This window comes from Ctenopharyngodon idella, chromosome 16, assembly GCF_019924925.1.
Source record: "Ctenopharyngodon idella isolate HZGC_01 chromosome 16, HZGC01, whole genome shotgun sequence".
Classification (NCBI taxonomy): domain Eukaryota; kingdom Metazoa; phylum Chordata; class Actinopteri; order Cypriniformes; family Xenocyprididae; genus Ctenopharyngodon; species Ctenopharyngodon idella.
Window position 1 is genome coordinate 8,277,327 of NC_067235.1, and position 24,647 is coordinate 8,301,973.

Sequence of the window (24,647 nt, forward strand, 5' to 3'; positions counted from 1 at the left end):
GGAAAGACCTCCTTTCCCAGGCGAAGGGGATGATTTGGCACTCCCACCCCGAACAGTGGGCCCTCGATGTATGGTTCCTCGACGGGAACCTGTGGAACTCCCATCTAGAGCCCTGAACACCATTTCTAAGGCTAGAGCCCCATCCACCAGATGCCTCTACGCCCTCAAATGGTCTGTCTTCCACAGCTGGTGTGCTACCCACGTGGGGTCTATGATCCTTAGGCCCCTCAGGGGACCTCCCTTTGAACCACTGCAGTAGGCCGGGCTGCGCCCTCTCTTGCTTAAGACGGACGTCCTGCTAGCCCTAGCATCGGTCCAGCGAGTCAGCGACTTGCAAGCGCTTTCTGTAAGTGCATCTTGCCTTGAGTTTGGACCTAACGACTGTAAGGTCGTCCTAAAGCCAAGGCTCGGCTATGTGCCGAAGTTGCTCTCCACTCCTTTCAGAGCACAGGTCATATTGCTCTCGGCCACTTTGGAAGACGAGCAGGACCTCCACATATTCTGTCCTGTTAGGGCCTTAAGTGTATATGTCGTGCGCTCTGCCCATTTCACAGTGGTGTGTCTATTGGCAACATTTGTGCAGTGGCAGGCTGGTCCTCTCCGTCCACCTTCGCCAGATTCTACAGCCTGGACATCCCTGCACTACAGGCACAGATACTCTCTGATTAGTAGGCGTCAACCTCTATGTGTGCTTGACCCACTGTTATTCCCCAATGGCTCCGGCCCACGGCCTGAGCCTTGGTTTTGGGGCAACCCTGCCCTTTTCTACCCATGCTCTCAGATCCCTTAACAAAATGTCTTGAACTGGGGTCAATGTGCCTTAGCACGGCGTTGTTGAACTAGTTCCCCATAGCGTCTTCGACGCAATACGAGTGAACCATATCGAAAGGGAACGATACTAACGTAACCTCGATTCCCTGAGATAACGGGAACGAGTATTGCATAGATGGCCATGCTAGCAGGCTCCACAACTGGGCGATCGTCGCTTCAGTCAATTAAAAATATTTAATCCAGTTCCATCTGTTTGAAGATCGGATTCATCACGCCAGTATAGAGATGGGTTTGTTGAGGATCTGTGCCACTGGCTGTTGTGTTGTTGAGGCCTTCACATGGGATAGTCTAGTTAATAGTCTCTGCTGACACTTCAGGGATGTATTGTGGTCGTGTCTAAGCGCAGGTCCTCCATCCGTCTACGGTAAACCTCGGGATAAACAGAGAGACTAATATTAGCGTAGATGCCATTCTTCTTATGATGTAACAAGTACATTGGGTGTTATAGGAAGTGTCCCCGGGTTCCGGCTGGATGATGACATCACTGTTTTCTCCAGAGCTGCTGTACAAATAAATTAACTAAATTAATAACTAGTTATTTTTACAATGGAATGAATCAATACTGAACTTGCTTAAGCTGGACAATGACACTATTTTCTTCTAGAGCTGCTTTACAGCCAAAATTATGTTCCCTCTATCACTGTAAAGCTGCTTTGACACAATCTGCATTGTAAAAAGCGCTACATAAATAAAGGTGACTTGACTATTATTGTTTTAAGTAGAAGATATTTAAATATTTATTTATCAGGATTGAGAAAGTTCCCTGAGCCGGACTTGAACTGAGGCAAAGTCCCTTTAAAGGTGGGGTAAGCGATATTTCAAAAACGCTGTTGGACATTGTTGATATTTGAAATCAACCCAAACAAACCCACCCCTCTCTTCATTGCTCCACCTCCAAAACACACCCTCCAATCCTAACCACCCTGCTGAGTCAGTCTCGAAGCCCGATCGCTGCTGGCAGGCAAGACGAGTGCACTAACAATGATACTACAGGTGCTGGTCATATAATTAGAATATCATCAAAAAGTTTATTTATTTAACTAATCCTTAAACCAGGTACTGGTAGCTTTGGCACTGTGTGCAGGTACCAAGTCCTGTTGGAAAATGAAATCTGCATCTCCATAAAGTTGGTCAGCAGCAGGAAACATGAAGTGCTCTAAAACTTCCTGGTATATGGCTGCGTTGACCTTGGACCTCAGAAAACACAGTGGACCAACACCAGCAGATGACATGGCACCCCAAACCATCACTGACTGTGGAAACTTTACACTGGACCTCAAGCAACGTGGATTGTGTGCCTCTCCTCTCTTCCTCCAGACTCTGGGACCCTGATTTCCAAAGGAAATGCAAAATTTACTTTCATCAGAGAACATAACTTTGGACCACTCAGCAGCAGTCCAGTCCTTTTTGTCTTTAGCCCAGGCGAGACGCTTCTGATGCTTTGTCTGTTGTTCAAGAGTGGCTTGACACAAGGAATGCGACAGCTGAAACCCATGTCTTGCATACGTCTGTGCGTAGTGGTTCTTGAAGCATTGACTCCAGCTGCAGTCCACTCTTTGTGAATCTCCCCCACATTTTTGAATGGGTTTTGTTTCACAATCCTCTCCAGGGTGCGGTTATCCCTATTGCTTGTACACTTTTTTCTACCACATCTTTTCCTTCCCTTCACCTCTCTATTAATGTGCTTGGACACAGAGCTCTGTGAACAGCCAGACTCTTTTGCAATGACCTTTTGTGTCTTGCCCTCCTTGTGCAAGGTGTCAATGGTCGTCTTTTGGACAACTGTCAAGTCAGCAGTCTTCCCCATGATTGTGTAGCCTACAGAACTAGACTGAGAGACCATTTAAAGGCCTTTGCAGGTGTTTTGAGTTAATTAGCTGATTAGAGTGTGGCACCAGGTGTCTTCAATATTGAACCTTTTCACAATATTCTAATTTTCTGAGATACTGAATTTGGGATTTTCCTTAGTTGTCAGTTATAATCATCAAAATTAAAAGAAATAAACATTTGAAATATATCAGTCTGTGTGTAATGAATGAATATAATATACAAGTTTCACTTTTTGAATGGAATTAGTGAAATAAATCAACTTTTTCATGATATTCTAATTATATGACCAGCACCTGTAAACACTGCATTCTCTAGTGGTCATTAGTGTGCAGCAGTTTACCTGCACACTACACTGCAAAAAAAATGCTTTTCTTACTTAGATTTTTTGTCTTGTTTCTAGTCCAAATATCTAAAAATTCTTAAATCAAGAAGCATTTTCTAGACAAGTAAAGATTATTGTCTTGTTTTCAGAAAAAAATAAGTCAAAATTAAGTGAGTTTTTCCTTAAAACATGCAAAATAATCTGCCAATAGGGTAAGCAAAATAATCTTGTTTTTGGTTGAAATAGCTATAGTCTTTTTTATTTTTAATAAAAGTGTTTTCTACCAAATGTTGGATTTCCTACATCTTGAAACATTCGGGTTTTTACAAACGGGGACAATCTCAGAAGGATGAACAAATAATGTTTTTGGTCATCACATTAAAAATAACATTTGAAGTGCTGGAAAGATAGGCTACAATGCTTAAATACAGATACCGCATTTTTTATTCAAACGTTCCCATTAGCTTAATCTTTTTTGCAATCAATAAAACTGGCTTACTGACAAATTAGGCAAGTGTGATAACTGCATTAAAATATAAATACAACATTAAAAAGTCAACCATTGATGATGTTGTGTCGATGTGCAGCGAGTGAATGACAGCTAACAGTTCACCGGAAATGCCCAAGCTGGCTTAACGAAAACCAGGAAGTAACCGTGCATATGGTCAATTAAGTCATTCAATTAATAAATAATGGTTAAACGATTACAGAAATGTTATTCATTTTAAGTTTTTAAAGTGTATTCTTGTTTAACATTATGCAACTCTTTAAAAAGAGTTTAAAAAGTTCTTAGTTAAATTCTATGAAAATATTGGCCTAATATAATTTATCATAAATGTACTAGAATCAACTGATTAATTCCGTGAAATCAGTAATAGATTAAATAAAGATTTGCTCGTACATTGGTACGTCTAAGGTGTTAATACGTAAATATGTTTATTTAGCACATTTATAGTGCTGTGTCAATTTGTCAACATTGTACATTTCAATGTCTATGGAAATGTAGGCAGTTGTATGTATGGTAGAACCACACTTTATATAAAATAATACACACTAAAACTAAAAAGAGATGTCTTGAGATGTTTGGGCTTTGACAATAGAATGTAACAGTAATGTTCATTGTACAATCAGCAGCCTGAGATTCTTAACACCAAAGAAGATACTGGTAGACTTTTTCTTCTGTTACCTCCCCCCTTTACCCAAGACTACAACCTGTATAAATTCCTCCACGAAACAGAGAGCAGTGAGAACAAGTCAACGTGGAAAATCACAAGTATCCAAAGGAAAAAGATGTCAAAAAGCATGCTGAAAAATACCTTTGCCATAATCTGTGCACAGGTATGCAACATTATGGTTAATGCTGTACTGGCGTAAAATCTTAGCACCTTTTTGCTCATGATATAACTTGCATGTGACTGCTCTTCTCAGGTGGCTGTCTGCGCTCTGGTGTGGGCGCAGTGCCCCTCTCGCTGCAGCTGTCCGGCTGAATATCCGCCGTGCGCTCCCGGTGTGAGCATTATTCTGGATGACTGCGCCTGTTGTGTGGCGTGCGCCAGGCAGCAGGGTGAACTCTGCTCTCAAGCCAATCCCTGCGAAAGGGTCTCAGGTGCGTTTACGGCGGTGGTGCACACAAGAGGACTGGTGTATGTGTAGGTTCGTGTTTCTTTCTCATGCTGTCGTATTGGCTTATTACCTTTTTTACCAACACGCTTCTGGGATCTGAAAGAGCATTTGGAGCTGGAAATGCTGACTTGTGACATCAGCTAGATAGATAAAAGAACCAGAGCATCGTCATAGTAATGCAAAGGTTTTTTGTAATAGTTGTTGTTCATGTGGAGCCCCGCACATGACATGCAAGAAAAAAATTAAATCGTGCGCACGATTTACTATTTCGTTCCCTCGATTTACTAAATCGTGCGCAAGATTTATAAATCGAGGGAACGAAATAGTAAATCGTGCGCACGATTTAGTCTACTATTTTTTTCCTGCATGTCATGTCCGGGGCTCCGTAGTTTTTGGCATAAAGTGCCACTGACAGTATTTGCCACACTGCAGGCTACTTGATGTTTCTTAAATTGTATTTATATATTATGATAGGATATGTTGAACTGTTTTTATTTGTGCTGATTTTAATTGAAGTATTTATTATATATTTTTTAGATGGTAACGAGAATCTTGGAGCAAAAAAATCCAAGGCTCTCTTATAATCAGCACATAAATATAATCAGCACATAACACAAGATCTTTGCAGACTGCTGTAGGTAGTTAAATTGATTAAGAGGAAAAAAAGACCATAGTACAATAATGGTTGCATTTTATTTTACAGCACGTGCACTTTCAATGTACTTACAGTGTACTTACCCACAAAAGTACTGAGTAGTGTAAGGTAACTACATGGATTAAGACAAGTTAAGGTTTAAGTGTAGGTTCAGGGTTAGTACCTTGTTAGTGTCATTACTACAGTAAGTAGTATGTTCATGTGAAAAAGGACTGTAAAATAAAGTGCTACCACAATATCATTCTTCTACTAATCTCTTCTAAATATATATATAACTATTAGAATAATTATTGATTATGTATTTATTAAATAGTATAATGTTTAAATTACAAACCTAAGTTTGGAATCATCAATAAAATAAAGTTTGAACTGAGTTTGCAGTTTGAAAAAAAAGAGGATTTTTTTTCTTTTTTTTTTTTTTTCTGTGAGTGTCTATGTAATCTATGTAAGCAATGACATGCTTTAAAATAATGATTGTAACAGAAAATTGTGTATGCTGTTTCTCCATCACACAGCATGTTTTCATGTTCATATAGTGAAGCTCTTGTCTTTGTGTCTCCAAATAGCTCATGAAGGAGACGCATGCCTATTAGGTGGCACTTTCTATCAAAATGGAGAGGTATTCTTTCCGAGCTGCAAATATCAGTGTATCTGTAAGGATGGTCAGATTGGATGTGTGCCACGCTGTAAACTAGATGTGATGCTTCCAGGGCCTGATTGCCCCTTTCCACGGAGGATCCAAGTTCCAGGAGAATGTTGTGAGAAATGGGTGTGTGATTCTCATGCTGAGATCAGTGTACTTGGTGGCTTTGCAATGGCTGGTGAGTAACACAGTTACACAAATCACCCATATACACACTCAGAAACACTCACACTTGGTTTATTGCAGGAATAATTCACCTAGAAATGAAAATTGTCATTATATATATTTTTGTCTTCTGTGAAACACACAAAAAAAGAGATATGCAACGTTTGAGCTTCTGTTTTCTATAAAAAGAAAATGAATAGTGCAAAGCTCTTAAAAACCACAATTATAGCACAATAAAAGTAGTCCATATGATTTTTACATTATATTCCAAGTCTTCTTAAGTCATTTGACTGCTGTCTGTTATAAACATTTTAAGACTTCGATCTTATCCTGATAGTCTTCCCCTCTGCCATAGTTCTCTTTGGCACTTGTAATTAAATATAAAATTGGTCCATTAGACACCATTGGTACCATTAGTTTTGCATGTCACTAATTGTAGTTTGACAAGTTGTTGGTATGTAGTGCACAAGTTGTATGGATTACTTGAATATATTATTGTATGGAAAACAGAAGCTCTAACATTCTACCGAAATATATTTTAGTCTTTCACAAAATAATAATGTGGGGTTTGAACAACAGAAATTTAATTTTGTGTGAATTATTTCTTTACATCATGATATTTTGTACTTCTCAACCTGTTTAATTTGTATCTACCATGTGTATGGCAGCTTACAGGCAGGAAGAGACAGTTGGCATTGACCAGTGGGACTCCAGTGTAAACTGTATTGAGCAGACCACGGAATGGAGTGCCTGCTCAAAAACCTGTGGTATGGGAATGTCCACCAGAGTAACTAATAAGAACCAGCACTGTGAGATGATCAAGCAGAGCAGACTTTGTATGATCAGACCCTGTGAAAGCCTGAACAAGCAGAGAACCACAACAGTACGTCAGCAACTGGATTTTCCCATAAGACTCCTCACCACCTTACTGTAGTCTCACAAAGACTAACAATAACATGTTTGAGTCAGCTCAAAATACTAACTAGATAAAAAGGTTTAAGACAATGTTGATGTTGGCTTAAGAAAGCCTATCCAACAGTTTTAAAAGTTTTAAGATTTATGTAGTTTTAAGTTTGAATTTCATCCATGCGTATTACTTTCTCTCCTTTTTTTTTTTTTTTTTTTGACCTTGCAATTCTTAATCAAATATCATAACTTGATCTTCCGGTGAAGTAAGTGAATTGTCCTGACATGACAAAAAAATAAATACATTTATTTTATAAATGACAATAATAAAAAATAATAATAATAGTTGTAAGCATAGGCTTTACTTTCCTTTTATGCAAAATTTCTTGTTTTTCATTTGATTGTGGGGTGTATTATGACCTGGGCATGTTATTGTCAGAATCCATTTTTTTTTCTAGGGTGAAAACTATAATGTGATGTTGTTATTTTCTCTTTAGAGGGAAGACAGGTGTCTAAGAACAAGAAGAAACACTGAAACCTACTTCACCTTCAAGAATTGCACAAGCGTCCAATCCTACAAGCCCCGTTTTTGTGGGCTGTGCAGAGATGGCCGGTGCTGCACCCCTCACAGCACTAAGACAGCTCAGGTGGAGTTCCAGTGTCCTGAAGGCAAGATCATCAGGAAACCAATGATGTTTATTAATACCTGTGTTTGTCATCATCACTGCCCACGTGACAACAACATCAACCAGCTTTCTGCCAGCACCGGTTACAGTGGACTTCAGCTCTAATAAATACAATGAACTATGAATAAATATGTGAAGTTAATTTCATCATATTTATACCTTTTGGGGGATGAAAGTATATAAGATTTGTACAATTAAAAAAAAAAAAAAAAAAAACTGCTGTGTATGTTTTTATCCTGCAGAGGGTCTGGGGATGATGAAAAGGTGACCACTATGATCCTAAATATAAAACCAAATGGCAATGTTAAAAAAACCTGCACACTTAATAATTATTATTTGTTAAAATGGTTCAGAATTAAAACAAAAAGTATTTGGACATTTTCTGGTTGTCAAAGGGGAACATGTTTGTTAATAGTTAAAAGAGATAGTTCAAATGAAAATTCTGTCATTCATGTCATTGCAAACCCACAAACCCACAAGACGTTCAAGTTCATCTTTGAAACACAAATGATCTAACCCTTACAAAGTTACACAATTACTAAGCATTTTCCTGATTTGCAGTTCTTTATAGAGCTGGCCGTAAGCAAATAACCCTTACTGAATGCCATCTGACCACCTCGGTTCAACTGGTCTTGCTTCAACAGTTAAGAAACATTCCACCAATGTCACATGAATTCTTTTCTTGGAAGGTTTGTGTAAAGGTGACCTCTCCCAGGCCCTTGTGGCCTGAAGAATGCAGCGTGTATTGTGTGATATGTCAGTCACACAAATTCTGGAATTCTTTTTCTTTCTTTCTTTCTTTCTTTCTTTCTTTCCATCTAAGGTCTTCTTCAAGAGCTACATTCCAATAAGGTTCTGATTTTAATGAAATATTTCTGAAAACAAGAATTGTCTTTATTTTTTTGTATTATTTTGTGTAGTTTATAGACTAATTTAACTAAATCATTTACATAAATTGTGCACATTATAAGGTTTCAAACATAATTTCCAGTTTTACGTCTAATAAGTATTTCCTAATAAAGCTGTTTTTTTTTTTTAAATAAATCTTGATGTGAACATTTTTCATTCCAATGAAAAGGCATTAACTGAACTGACCCAAAAATGAAAAACATGCATGCAGATGAAAGTTTGAAAATTTAAACAAATAAAAGACTAAATCATTTATTTTAAATTTATTTTCATTTTTAATCAAATTTTTATTTTAATTTAAACAAAAGAGATACATAGACAATCATACAGCAGTGAGTAAGAATCAGAACAAAACATATTATTCATGATGAGTCATTACTTTGGCCTACAATGATTCCGTAATTAACTTATCACAGTTAATTTGTGAAGTATTAATACTTACGTGTTCAATAAGAAATATCTGAACATGAGCCAATATACATTGAATGACAACATTTTACATAAAGATATTTTTCATTTAATTCATTTACAGATAAAAAAAAAAAAAAAAACTCTGTCAACAATTCTCTTGTACTCTGCAAAAGCAAAAGAACAGTTAGATACAGTATTATTGATATTCTAAACTCTGTTGGAGTTAGTCAACACATGTCAGGACCCAGTCATTGTCGTAACCATACTTTAGATCTAATATTGTCACATGGAATCGATATTGATGCTGTTGAAATTCTGCAGCAGAGCAATGACATCTCAGATCATTATCTAGTCTCGTGTATACTACATTTAGCCAAGGCAGCAAAACCGCCTCCCTGCCACAAATATGGTAGAACTGTCACTTCTACCACTAAAGATTGCTTTATCAATAATCTTCCTGATCAGTTTCATCTCCGTAGCATACCAGATAACTAAGAAGAACTCGATGTTACAACAGAAACTACTGACTTTCTCTTTTCCAGCACATTAGACTCAGTTGCTCCTTTGCGCTTAAAGAAGATTAAGGAAATTAGTCCAACACCGTGGTACAATGAGCACACTCGGGCCCTTAAGAGAGCAGCCAGAAAAATGAAGTGCAGCTGGAAGAAAACAAAACTAGAGGTTTTTCGCATTTCTTGGAAAGCATTTTTACATACAGAAAGGCCTTAAAAACTGCTAGATCTACTTATTTTTCAAATCTCTTCGAAGAAAACAAACACAACCCTAGGTATTTATTTGATACAGTGGCTAAATTAATGAGAAATAAAGCTTCAACTTCTGATGTTTCCAAACAGCACAGCAGTAATGACTTTACGAACTTCTTTACTTGCAAGATTGATAATATTAGAGAGAAAATTATAACCATGCAACTGTCTACTACAGTATCTCGTCAGACAGTGCATTGTAGTGTCCCTGAGGAAAAATTCCATTCATTCGCTGCTATAGGAGAAGAAGAATTGTCAAGAATTAAATGTATGTTAGACCCTATACCGACTAAGCTATTAAATAAGATGCTTCCAGAGGTCATAGCTCCTCTTCTTTTCATTAATTCATCTTTGTCACTAGGATATGTACCGACATTTTACTATTATTAAACTTTTATTACTATTATTAAACTTGATCCTAGAGAATTAGTCAATTACAGGCCGATCTCAAATCTACCTTTTCTGTCAAAAATACTAGAAAAGGCAGTATCATCGTAACTATGTTCCTTTTTTAGAAAGAAATGGTATCTGCAAGGATTTCCAGTCAGGATTTAGACCGTACCATAGTACTGAGACTGCTCTCATTAGAATTACAAATGATTTGCTCTTATCATCAGATCGTGGTTGTATCTCTCTATTAGTGTTACTGGATCTTATTGACCACAACATTCTTTTGAATAGACTCAAAAATTATGTTGGCATTAGTGGAATTGCATTGGCATGGTTCAAATCATACTTATCGGACCGTTATCAGTTTGTTGTAGTAAACGAAGAGATGTCACACCGATCACAAGTTCAGTGTGGAGTACTGCAAGGCTCAGTATTAGGACCATTGCTTTTCACTCTGTACATGCTACCCTTGGGAGATATCATTAGGAAGCATCTGTAACAGTCACTGGAGCAGGAGATATATTCTCAGAAGGAAACGCTTACCCGAGATTCACTGGAAAATGGTGTGGGTATGATTTCTGGTACCACATCCCGACCAGAGTTGATGTGAGACGTGTGTTGTTGTGCAACAACTGGTCAACATGTCTCCTCCATGTCAGATTGTCTTTTGTTTCAACGATGTATGAAACAGGGCCAGTTTGTGCAAGAACAGTTGCGGATATCGATTTTGCTCCTTTTCCATAATTACGAGCAAGGATGCTGTCACCTCCGTTGAAACTCCTTAACTTCGCTTTGCATTACCTCTCCAACTGCATTTGCTATTGTGACAATACAACCTGTTTGGCTCCTGTTGGTCTCAGAAGATCCAGTCTGCTGCGTAGTTGTTGTTTCAGCAATGCTGTAGCTGGGGAGACTTTCGTGACTGCATGAGGTGTGTTCCTATAAGACAATAGAAACCTGTTCAGTCTTTGGTTTAGGGAGCCCTTACCCTGAGATGTCTTTAAAGCCTTCTTCAGAGTCTGAATCGTTCTTCAGAGTCTTGGAATAGTTCCGCCAGGCCATTCGTGGATGGATGATAAGGCGCAGACCTGATGTGCTAAATTCCATTTACACTCAGAAAGGACAGGAACTCTTCAGAAACCAAATGGGGGCCATTATCACTTATAAATGACTGAACACAGATCTAAGTGCTTCGATGGTTTTCTCAGAGGATGTGCTGCTCATAACTGCTATCTCCGGCCATTTGCTGTGAGCATCGACAATCACCAGAAACATGTGGCTCTCCACTGGTCCTGCGATGTCGATATGTATTCTTTGCCATGGCTCCTCTGGAAAGGTTTCTTACATTCTGGCAATTTGGACAACCTTTTGCTTCCTCTTCGATCTCGGCATCTAAGCCAGGCCACCAGAAGTAGCTGCGTGCCATCTCTTTCATCCTCACCACTCCCGTGTGACCATCGTGAAGTTCTTTCAACAAGAGGCTCCTCAGAGGCGGGGTTATAATAACACGATAACCCCAAAGTAAGCAACCACACTGTACTGTCGAATCAGATAAGGTTTGAATTTGTCTGACATCTCTCCACTCCTGCCATGAGATATCCAGGCCAGAACTTCTGCCAAGACCGGGTCAGTTCTTATGAATCGTTTCGCTTGAGCCGCAGTGACAGGTGCACTTTGCACTTCTTTGAAATAAAAGATGTCATCTTGAGCTCAGTCTGGTGGTATGTCTAGTAGAGGCAACCTAAACAGTCCATCTGCATTACAGTGCTGCTCAGATCTTCTGTATTTGATGTCATACTGATGCGCCAACAGCAACAGAGCCCAGCGCTGCATGTGATTTTCTGCCAGCGAGGGAATGCCGGTTTGGGGACCAAAGATAGTTGTCTGTGAGCAGGGCCCAAACAGGTACTGGTGAAATTTCTTGACACCGAATGCGATTGCTAAAGCTTCTCATTCAATTTTAGCGTAATTACTCTGCTGAGTTCAGAGTCCTTGACACAAAGGCGATTGGCCTTTCTTCACCGGATGGCATTACATGTGAAAGTACCACACTGACACCGTACGGTGAAGCATCACATGCCAACTGTATCAGTAGTGAAGGGTTGTAATGTGTGAGGAGATTGTGTTAATGTGCATTTCACATCCCTGAATGCCCTCTTACATTTGTCAGACCATTTCCATTGTTCAGACTTGTTCAGCAGTTGTAGGGGCAAAGCCTACTGGCAAGTTTTGGCAGTTTCCTGAAATGATCCTCATCATCTTTTCCTGTGATTAACAGATCATCGAGATAACACTGTACTCCATTCAGTCCACTCATTATCTGGTCCATGGCATGCTGGAACAATGCTGGAGCCAAAGTTATTCCGAAAGTTAGTCGCTGATATCTATAGACCCTTGTGTGTCATGATGGTCAGCAGCTTTTGGGAAACAGGATTGACCTGCATTTCGAGGTAAGCTTGACATAAGTCTTTCTTGCTGAATTTCTGGCCGCCTGCTAATCCAGCAAAGAGCTCTTCAATTAGCAGCAAGTGGTACTGTTCGGGGTTGACAGTAAACTTGAAATCGCCACAAATTCTGACTGTTCCATCTTTTTTTAATACAGGGACAATGGGCGTGGCCCACTCGCTAACACTTACTTTCTTCAGTACTCCTGTTTCCTCCAGGCAGTCTAGTTCGGCTTCCACCTTTGGCTTAATCGCATTAGGAACAGGGCGAGCTTTTAGGCACTTGGGTTTACAATCAGGTTTAATAGCCAGCTTTACAGTGATATCTTATATGTTTCCCAGTTCGTTTTCGAACACCTCAGCATGCTTCCTCAGGATGTTTTGCAGACTGGTAGACTCTTTTGCTATTAAGTGCACTTCCTGCTAATTTAGCTTTATTTTCTCTAGACATGATTGGCCCATCAGAGCTGTGTGACTACTACCTTTCAACATATGTAGTGATAATTTTACCTTCTGTTTGTTCAGCTCCACCGTCACATCTACAACGCCCAAAAGAGGTACAAGCTCTCCTGTGTATGATTTCAGCATGAGCTTTCTCTTCCCTGTCACAGAGGTACAGCCACTTCTCTCAGTAAGTTGACTCCACCACAAGCGATACAGCTGCTCCGGTGTCTACTTGCATAGGGATGGCCTTTCCGTCCAGCAGTGGTGTCACCCAGTAGCCATCAGAATTTGAAGACACAGACATTACATGCAAGCAATTCATTTTCATCAGATTTATCCTCTATATTTCCCTGTATATTCCACTTGATTTATATGTTTCTTTTTAGATTTCCTGACATAACCTTTCTTTGGTTACACATATTTAGTTGGATTTACATTCTCATTTACAGTCAGTTTTTTGCTTTGGCATGCACGTTCAATATGCCCCCTTTTTTCCACAGAAAACCAATTCAAAACTATATAAACACAAAACAAGGAGAAGATAGGGTACATCCATGTCAAAAACAAAAAAGAAATCTATGTTTGTAACAATATAGAGGTAGAAGGAATGAACACACACCTGCTTCCTGACCAATCTAAAACAAAATAATCTACACAAGCCATCTTTCCCTAGACACCCGGCATTAAGAAAAGCATGAGAAAAATCACTTATTACCCTCTAAAAAAAAAAAAAAAAAAAAAAAAATCTTGTTGATAATCTTGGATCTTGTTGATAACAAGCAAGGGCAGCCATCTGTAGCCATAGCAAATTAATGATGTGCACGTCTGCGTCTCTCTTACCTCCCCTGATCCCACTGAGTTTTAACAGACCCCCTGAAACATGTGGTGGGTTTGATGGGAAGAAATGGGTGAAAGGCACATGAAAGAAACCTCTTTCGCGCTATGATTGGATATGATTGGTTTGTGTGATAAATCCCACCTCTTGAATCCTCGTGCGTGTTCCGCGTTTGCAAATCAGTCTGAATGAACTATTCACTATTCCCTACAATACTCCACTAATATATTCTACTTGAAGGAGTGAATAAAAACAAGTGAGTGAATTCGGACACTGCACTGTAAGGGCTGGTGCTTTTATATAGTTTGTGCTTGCTGTTTAATAATTATTTGTTTATTAAATGATTTAATAATCATTTAGGTATAGTAGTAATGAAAAGATTTATTTTGAACTGTCATTGAAACTAGAATGAAGTTTCTCTAGCCATTGAGCATAAATCAGTTGTACACTCGTTATTGCGGTGCATTCTGGGATTGAATGAGTGCACTCAATAATATTTATAATTTTGAACACCACTACAAATGGTTCAAATAGCGCCCTATTTAAGGATATAAGGCGATTTCAGACACAGCCTTGGTTTTTATAAATGGAACAATAATAACACTGTTAATGTAAAAATACAAAATAGAATTGTATTTGGTTTCTTTTTTATGTATGTAATGTTGTTTAACTAGGAAAATGTGACAACATTAGGTGGGACATCAATTTACATTTGATTTTTTTCAGTGGCATAGGCAGAATTTTATTTTTGGCCGGGCCTGGGCAAAAGCGAGCGGGCATTTTCACGTAGTGTCCTTCACTTTCCTACATATTCCTTATAGCCAAAAGCAAACTAACGGAGTCAATATTAAGATATTTTCAATTTTTTTTCCCCCTTTATTTTTATTGAAAATAAACCATTCCTTACAATAGACTCAAGAATTTTATATGTTTTTGAGGCCTTTGAGTTAAAGGAAGTAAAAAGGGACTATATCAGTGGAGAACATTCTAAAATTTACCCAGAAGACAAAGTAATATTACAGTGTGATCAAGATTAACATGGTTAGAGTGAAAATCTGAAAAAAAGATAGATTTTGTAATTTGTACCAATTTGTTACAACAGAGTAATACTAACATGATAAATTCTGACCAAAAATACTTAAAAAATGAGCAACAATAATACAGATTTGATTCTTCTTCAATATTACAAAAGGAACATAAATAAGATACATTCTCAGAAAACCTGCTTAAAATAAATTACAAGGGTAATATCTATGAACAATTTTGAAATGGAGTTCTTTAATTTTACTGTTTAGCTTGTGAGGAAAGGACCTCAAGTTATTCAATTCAGAGCTCGGAAAACAGATACTTCATTACATGCTATAGGGAGGTTTCGTGGAGTGGAGAAATTATTGCATTTTTCATCTAATACATGAACACCAGTAATTGCAAGTGTATATAATTGTTTAAACAGCCATATCTTAAATGTGCTTCAATCAAAGTTTTTACACTGACAGGGATACTTTTAGTCACATTATTAAAATCTCTTAACGTATTTATAGTGTTTTTCAAATACATAAAATCGGAAAAAGAAAGACGGTCCCCTTGAGCACTAAAAAAATCAGAAACAAAAAGAATATTTTGATTCACCCATTTCTTGAAAAAAAAGTGATTTGTTACCAGACAGTACATTTTATTCGTTTATACCTTTGTTCTGTCTTGGTGTTCCTTTGTTAAAAGATAGACATCCTGGGAATTGCCTGTTCTCTTGTGGCCCATGCCAGGATTTATTTGAAATACTTTTTGCCTAAACTCTTTTGACTTATTTGTTTTGGATTTATACTGTATTTTTTTTTTTATATTTGAAGATTTATTGGACATTGTTGTCTTCATTAAGTCTACTGTGGATCTGTATCCTCTTCAGTCCCTGCACTGGATTCTTGTACTTTCTGCCTGTGTTTATTCAAGAGGATTCCACAGTAAGTAAAACCTCAAGTCCTGCCTGCCTTCATTAATTTAATGTTTACTTGAAACCAAAATACTGCTTAATGTAATGAACTCTGGACGAAAGATACAAAAACTCAACCCAAGGCTGTTATGTTTATAGATGATCCATAAAATAAAACATTGTGAACAACAAAGGTATCCAAGAAGTAATCTCTTGTTGGACAATAACCTGCAAACTGCCATATAACCACCAGTCTGAGCTATTTTCTTTAAAACAAGCAGAATAACTTTAATGGCATAAAATTGAAACAAAACATTTTGCAAATGTTAAAACAGAACAGGTTTCATAACAGTTTACAGTAAAGACGGTTACTTTGAGCACATTAAACATCACGGTCAACACATTTATACAGTATTATTACAAAATTCATAAACAAAAAAAAGTTTACTCATGCTTATAATTTACGGTCATAAAGTAGGAGAATGTAAAAAAAAAACACTTAAGGACTAGCTATAAAAAAAAAATAAGGTAACACTTTATTTTACAGTGTCTTTATTACATGTTACATGTAGTTATAATACTGATTACTATAAATTGTGCATAATTACATGCAACTAACCCTAAACCACACCCTAACCCTATAGTAAGTACATGTAGCTAATTACTATTGCTCAGTACTTAAATGTATAGCTGCACTGTAACACGGACACCTTAAAATAAAGGGCAACCAAAAATAAATATAATAGATTCTATAAAAATATACACCTTACTTATGCATCCTGACAGTTAAGATGTAGGGAATGCTAATGCAGGAATGCAGTGGTTTAGATCTCACTCTCGTATGTGTGCAAGTACACTTTTAGAGAGAGAATCTCCTCATAGGTTCTACTGGTGCGACGATAAAAGTCTAGTCCTGTAAGTAACTCCACATCCCGTAGGCGTGCTGTGTGTGTCTTCATTAGTTCCTCCACCCACTTTGACTCGTCTTCTGAACTCTGGGTGACAAGAAGTGTGTTTAACGTTGTTTTTGCTTCTGATTTTAATTTTAGACTAAGGGGGAGTTCACACGACACCGTTTTCAACTAAAAATGGAAAACTTTTTACGCATTTTGGCCATTCATTTACACAACAACAGCGTTTTGGGGGACTGAAAATGCAAACTTCACCGTCTCCGTACACAGAGACAATAACGATACCATTACCGATAAGCACATGGAAAAGGGAAAACTTTTCCGTTTTTAGTACATCGTTGTCGTGTAAACACCCTGAACCTGTACAATTTAAAGGGGCTATATGTAGAATTCAGAAACCCTATTAGTGACACTGGTGGCTGTTAAGTGAACTGCAGCCAACAAACCAGCTTGTGCTTTCACTCATGCTCACATAACGTACAAGAGACTGAACGTGATTCAAAGCACTGATATACTCATGCCGCAGTTAAGAAAGCATCTGATCATAGCGATGTGAATATTTGCAGATGAGGTAATTGAAATTACACTGTTATGATTATAAAGTATATTTGAGACTATAGACATAGATCTGGCTATGTGAGACTATAGTTTGAATTAATCCCTTTTATTTGTATGACACATTGACATTACAGTACAAAATAGCTCTTTCGGCATTATCCTGAATATTGTATAAGCACTCATTTCATGTGTCATTGAACGGAAGAGAGGGTCTCGTGAGTGTGCATAATCGTCACATCCTTTGGATTTTCTCAGCGAAACCAGTCCGAGTCCTTCACATAAAAATCAGTCTACAGGCTTTCATAGGCTCATTTTGGAGGCTGCGTCCTCCAGAGGCTGCATTTGTAGGCTGCATATGTCATCAAGGATGTCTTATATAAGAAAAGTAACTGTAATAAAATTGACTGTTATTCCTCGAGAGGTGTAAAATACTGTAATTCCTTTCTTACTTTGCAATCTAATGGTTACTTTTCTTAAATGAGACCTCCTCGATGATGTATGCGACTGACAAATGCGACCTCCGGAGGACGCAGCCTCCGAAATGAGATGCAGCTATAGACAACCTAGGAAGTTGGGGAAGGTCTCATTTTTTAAGTTTAGTTACAAGCTGTTCACCCACTGGCAATACAAAAAGTGATTAATACATGACAATTCTTACATATAGCCCCATTAAACTCACACAAATTATTCAGCTTTTGCATTTAAGGATATACTGGGTTAATTTCACCCTTTTATTCTATACCACATCTGTGACTTGCTGTTGTGTACCACTACAGGAAATAATTGAAAGTAATGAGAAACACATTTAGCAAGTATAATTATAATGTAAGCAATGTAAACAGACAGCTTGTATTTTAAAGCACTTACATGAACTCAATAAAAATGTTGAGCTGAAAAGTTGCCAAAATCATTGTTGTGAAGGGACTACTTTTCTAGGTGGAAAAAACTTCTGGTTAGAGGAGAGGAGAGGAGAGGACTTACATTACAGGTCTCATCATTATCTGATCGGTGTGGAAGGATGAAAGAGAACACACTGAGAGGGCCAGCACAGGAGTCAACAGTTTGTGTGTAATCCAGACAACTTGTAACAACAATGTAGTAATGAGTTGGGATTTGCACAGAGCCACTGACATATCTGTAAACAAAGAAAGGGTTATATACTCATACTGCAGGATTGTATAAAATTATGTACATATTAGGGCTTGTACCACTTGTAAAAATGTTAGTTCTGTGTCAACTAGTCATGGATCAGATAACTTTAGTTGCAGTATGAATTTGGTAATAGAGATATGCATGTTTTCATTTGTCGCCCCACATCATCTCGGATGCACAGACTTTCTTTCACTCACATACTGTCTGTCAACACAGCATTACTTTTGCCAGAAAAAGCAAAAACCACTGATGCAACACTGTGGAGTCATTTACACCAGATAAACACTGACCCACAGTCCAGTCAACTACTGGTCAACTTTTTTGGATTACTAGTACAGTCATACTGTATGCATACATATGTCTACACACCCGTTTAAATAGCTGGTTTTGTGATGGGAAAAAAAATGAAACAAAGATAAATCATATCAGAAGTTTTGCATGTTCAATGTAAAAATTACAACCTATGTAATGCCACTGAAAACCAAAGCGACACATTTCAGAGGAACAAAAATAATAAAAAACTTGTAATAACTAACTGCATAAGTGTCCTGAAATAATACCTAGTTGATGCACCCTTTGATTTTATTACAGCAACCAAGATTTGCCAGAAAGAGCTGCAACATGCTGTAGGCCTCTTGACAGCCTCCTTGACTAGATTTCTTTGTCTTCTCATCAATTTTGGAGGGCAGCCCTGTTCTTGAAAATGTCACTGTTGTGCCATACCTTCTCCCACTTGTTGATGACCAGTGTTGGGGAAAGTTACTTTTAAAAGTAATGCATTACAATATTGCGTTACTCCCTAAAAAAGTAACTAATTGCGTTACTTAGTTATGGAAAGTAATGCGTTACAATAATTTTGCTTTACTTTTTCTCACCTGGGCTGGGCTTGCTTGTTTGTTTTTTAATAATGACAAAAAAGTTATATTTTTGGAAAATGTAAAGGCCCTTTCACACCAAAAGTGAAATGAATAAGCTTCAGGCTGATCACAAATGTGATGTTTATCTAAAGTCTTTTTCGCTTGTTAGTATGGTTGAATTGGAGCATCGAAGGTCAGCAGCAACTGGTTAACACTTTATTAGCTTAATTTAATATATTTAATTATTGAAGGCTTGTGCAATATTCTGAGATTTCATTTCGCTGTTTTTATTCATTTTGTGGAATACTGACTCTGTTTTTGTGCAAGTGAGATGAGTAAATGCTCACATTTAGTCTAGAACCACAATAACCGTCATCTTTACACACAATGCCTCTGCACTTACTCTCGATTTTCTCAACATGGCGACAGGAGAGCTGTTAGTCAATATATGGGAAAACAAAGTAACTTGCGTTACTTATTATTTTGTTATTATTATATTTTGCTGTAAATTTAAAAGTAATGCACTACTTTACTAGTTACTTGAAAAAGTAATCTGATTACGTAACTCAAGTTACTTGTAATGCGTTACCCTCAACATTGTTGATGACTGTCTTCTTCACTGTGTTCCATGATACAGTATATCTAAGGCCTTGGAAAAAAAAAATTGTAGCCCTCAACTGAGCAATACCTTTCAACAATGAGATCCCGTTGAGGCTTCGTAAACTCTTTGTGGCCCGTGGCTCTTGTATTAGCATACAACCAAGAAGATGTCAGAAAAATCTGACAAGATCAGAGTCACTTTAGGTGAAGACAGGTGTGGACTATTTCACATGAACTTAATGATTAGTTAATTCTAAACACTGACAATCCCAATTATATCACACTTATGCAGATTATTTAATTTTTTTTTTTTTTTTAATCTTTTTTCTCTGGAATGTGTCACTTTGGATTTCAGTAGCACTGCATAGGTTGTAATTTTTACATTAAAGGTGCAAAGTTCTGATATGAATTATCTGTTTCATTACAAAAACCAGCTGTTTTAACTGGGGTGTGTATACGTTTTATATACACTGTATGTGCACTTAAATGAATGAATGTAATGTATACTTGATAAGTATTAGAAGACAACTTACTGTTTTATTGTCTCTGCTGAATCTCTAAGACCATTGTAGTCATAGTCGAAGATGGGCCCGACGACCACATTCACTCCATTTCTCTCACTAGCATAACGTTTAACAAGTGATTTCTGGAAATAACCCCACACACCTGAAACAGCCAAACAAAGATATAAAGTGAGAGACAGTAAGATAAATTGTTAGAAGACAGTTAGGATGATAAAAGCATCTTTAAAGGGCAGAACAGAGATTAAACATTTGCATAATGATTTGAGTAAAAGATTTAATTGAACATAAATTTCAAAATTTTTTAGTACTGTGAATTCTAGAAGTTTGCTGGAAATCTAAAAAAGAGCATCTTGTGCTTCAATGGGAAAAAAAAACTGACCTCTTGTACATGAGTCTGATAAGATACAATACAATAGCCTATGATACGATAATACAGTACTTCATTGTCAGACAAAGTGTGATATGTTCAGAATTCCTCAAACCATGACACAAATGTATACACTCAGTCCTCATGTTAAACCTTACAGTCACATAATATGAATTTCTACATTATACATTACATACATAAAACACAATTAAAATTCCATTCCCATAATACCATGATTTCTGTGCTTGTAATTTTTGATTAAGTGCCTTATTCAATTGCAAAATCACCTGATGCACAAAAGAGTGCTTTAATCTTACTCTATTAAATATTAGAACCATGTACCTCTGGTTTGATGGTAATGATACAAATTCATTATGCAGGTTACATGCACACATAGCAGTGTCACAAATTTGCATATTTGTTCAGTGACCTATAACTGTATAACTGAGGTGGAGCCGGTGGATCCTTAAACCAAGGCTGGGCTGGAGATCAGGAAGCCCAAGGCAGAGCCAAGGAGAATGGCAGAGCCACTGAAGGTAGAGGAGAGGAGCTCAAAGGAGACATTAGTGGCGAAACTGAAGAGGTGGGTGGAGCCACCATTCAGCCGAAGAGCTGAATGGAGCCAGCAGAGATGAAGGCTACGAGCTGGAGAGATTTGGCAGAAGAGGAGGGAGAGAGGGTGGAACCTGGGTGGAGCCAACCTCAACGAAGGAGACAGTAGAATGGGCAGAACCAGAGGTGATGAAGGAGACAGGGGCTGGACGAGACCAATGGAGCCTGGAGGCATTGTGAACTGGCATAGTCAATCATATTCCGGTATGGACTGGACACATCAAACTCTCCTCAGTAGTGGGAGTATGGGCGGAGTTCCACTCCATGCCATCTCTCTCCACTAAAATAGCCACAGGGACAGAAGTTGGTGCCAGCTTTCGCAGACTGGTCAGGCTCAGGCTCCGGGATAAAAATGACCTCAGGCATTCGCTTTGGTTCTGGCATCGTGGTGGGCTTTGGCTCATTGTCCATGGCAGGTGTATCAGCAGGTGTAACGAGTATCAGTTCAACAAAATCCATATATTTCCCTTGAGGACCATCAACAGTCAGGGGAACAAGCTGTTTAATGTGGGAAACAAAGAAAACAGGAACAGAACACAGGAAAACAAGGTGATACAAACTAAAATTCCATAAAACATCTTTGGTTTCTGATTATGTCCTCGCTTGTTTATATGGTTCCCCTTTATGTTCACCTGTGTGTGCTGTTCAGCTGAAATATGAATACAAAATAGACCAAAGACATCTAAACAAAAATCCTCGACAAAAATACAACGTGGTGTCACAAGATGTAACCCTAAAAGGACAGAATGCTCAAGCATATCTGGTTTTTCTCATCATAGGTGCAACGTTACCCATTCGGCAGGCATACAGTGCTACATCCCTGCCACCACTTGGAAAATCAAATCATAACCTGGTTTTCCTTCAACCCACATATAAACCTTGTGTAAGGAAATTGCCTGTCACAACCCGTACTTTTAGGAAGTGGACATTGGAGGGCAGTAAGTCACTTAAGGACTGTTTTGAATGCACTGAATGGAATGTATTGCTGGAGGCTGAGGAAAACAGTAGTGATATGGACATCAATGGGATGGTTGGCCGTGTTACTGATTACATTAATTTCTGCTGGGACATTGTTATACCAGGAAGGACTGTACGCTGTTTTGCTAACAACAAACCTTGGATTACTGGTGACATTAAGGCACTGCTCAATCAGAAAAAGCAGGCATTTAAGGAAGGAGACTGGGATAAGATCAGATGTGTTCAACATGAGCTGAAGAAAAGTCTAAGGCAGGCAAAGTTGGACTATAAAAGTAAAGTGGAGAGGAAGTTGCAACATCAGAAAGGTGTGGAGAGGCATGAGGAGTATGACTGGCCATAAGAAGAAGAACTGCCAGATAATAGGGGGTGATTTGGATAGGGCCAATGAATTTAACCTGTTTTATAACAGGTTTGACAGAGCGGCTAGTGTTTGCCCCTCCTCTACAGGATTTATTTCTCCACATGGTTGCCCCCCCTGTACTGCAGCTGTAAACCTGCCAGCTATTCCATCATCAGTGTCATCACCCTCTCATTCGCGCTGCAAATTCACTACTACAACTATTGTATGTGTAGAAACTTAGAATCCTGCCTCTCCCTCCCTGACCTTTACAGTAGAAGAGGTGAGGTCAGAGCTTAGAAGACTGCGCCCAGGAAAAGCAGTGGGCCCAAATGGTGTGTGCCCGAGATTGCTCAAGGAGTGTGCAGCCCAATTAGCTGTACCTCTCCAGAGGATTTTCAATCTCAGCCTACAGATGGGGAAAGTGCAGCTGCTTTGGAAAACAACATGTCTTGTTCCAGTACCTAAGGCAGGGCACTCAAAGGAGATTAATGATTTTAGACCAGTTGCAATCACTTCGCACATTATGAAAACTTTGGAGCGGCTTCTCCTCCGCCTTTTAAGACCAGTAATCCAGTAACATGAGGATGCTGTTTTTCGACTTTTCTAGTGCATTTAATACCATCAGGCCTGCCATCCTGAAAGATAAACTTGAGTGCATAGGGGTAGATCCTTCGATTACTACCTGGATAACTGACAGGACGGCCTCAGTTTGTCAGGCTGGGGAACTGTGTATCTGAGACAGAGGTGAGCAGCGTTGGGGCACCACAGGGGACTGTTTTAGCTCTGTTCTTGTTCACTCTATTTACATCGGACATTAAATACAACTCTGAGTCCTGCCATTATCAGAAATATTCTGATGATACAGCTATTGTGGCATGTATTAGGGATGGTCAGGAAGAGGAGTACAGGGACCTTGTGAGTGCCTTCAGTGACTGGAGCGAAAAGAACTGCCTAGTTTTGAACATCTTAAAGACTAAGGAATTTTATTTTATCCTGCAGTTTGTTGGGGAGGTAATATGACAAAGAGAGACAACAAGAGGTTGGATAGGCTGATGGAAAAAGCCAGCTCGGTGCTTGGCAGGAGCCTGGATTGTGTGGATGTGGTAGTGGAGAGATAGCAGAGAGATAGAGAGATAGAAGAAAATTGCAGGCAATATTGGACAATACCAAGCATCCTCTTTATAACATCTTGGTCAATCAGAGGAGCAATTACAGCAGACGACTCATTTCACTGTGCTGTAGAATTGAGAGATTTAGAAGATCATTCATTCCTACTGCTATTAGGTTGTTTAATATTTTTTGATGTTTTCCACCCTTTTTCTTATCATTGCAGCTATAATGCTGGATTTGTTGTGGCAATGTGCTGGTCTGTTTGGATATTTATTGTATTGAGTTATTTATTTTCATTTGTATTGATGGATTTTAAGGGATTATGTGCAATTTGTTAGTTTTTATTTAACCTGAGTTAATTTATGTTTAGAACTATGAGCCTTTTAAATATGTATGTTCTTTATTATTATATGTACTATTTAATTTTAGCTGTTGTGGTGATTAATTTTACTATTGGTTGGGTGTTTGTTTGTGTTATTTGTTTGTAATTGTTAAGTGTTTGTAATTGTTAAGTGTGAGCTACTGGATGTTTGAATTTCCCTAAAAGGGATGAATAAAGTATTTATTATTATTATTATTATTATTACAGTTTGGCACAGGCGTCACCTTGCAGCAGATCTTTGGTTTTTTATAATCTTCATTTTTATAAGCTCTTTACAAGTTCTCAGCAGGTAAAAATGTCATCATATGTACACACAATACAATGAGAGGATTAAGCCCAGCACACAGCATTGTTTGAATATTCGGTAAGTAAGTATATGTCATAAAAACAGTTGTTTTATTAAAGGTGCAATATGTAATATTTTCTGTCCGCTAGAGGTTGCTAGAGGTCGCTAGAGGCCTATTCAAAACA

The 24,647-nt window shown here is 38.2% G+C and overlaps 2 protein-coding genes across 3 annotated transcripts in view; one reads left to right on the forward strand and one right to left on the reverse strand.

Annotated features, from left to right (window-relative positions):
- LOC127497968 (CCN family member 3-like) overlaps positions 1-8,701 on the forward strand; it is a 56,830-nt gene extending 48,129 nt beyond the window's left edge. Inside the window, 6 exon segments of the mRNA XM_051866824.1 lie at positions 4,221-4,321; positions 4,412-4,577; positions 4,580-4,636; positions 5,828-6,082; positions 6,738-6,952; positions 7,473-8,701. Of these exon segments, the coding sequence (XP_051722784.1) occupies positions 4,274-4,321; positions 4,412-4,577; positions 4,580-4,636; positions 5,828-6,082; positions 6,738-6,952; positions 7,473-7,766 (1,035 nt within the window). The 5' untranslated portion in view covers positions 4,221-4,273 and the 3' untranslated portion in view covers positions 7,767-8,701.
- A 7,346-nt stretch (positions 8,702-16,047) lies between these two features.
- Positions 16,048-24,647, reverse strand: part of enpp2 (ectonucleotide pyrophosphatase/phosphodiesterase 2) — a 44,694-nt gene continuing 36,094 nt past the window's right edge. For both annotated transcript variants that reach the window (XM_051865318.1, XM_051865317.1), the window contains exons 23-25: positions 20,397-20,529; positions 18,236-18,389; positions 16,048-16,780 (exon numbers count right to left, since the gene is read on the reverse strand). In XM_051865318.1, coding sequence (XP_051721278.1) covers positions 16,610-16,780; positions 18,236-18,389; positions 20,397-20,529 — 458 coding nt within the window. In that variant the 3' untranslated portion in view covers positions 16,048-16,609. The remainder of the gene's footprint in view (positions 16,781-18,235; positions 18,390-20,396; positions 20,530-24,647) is intronic.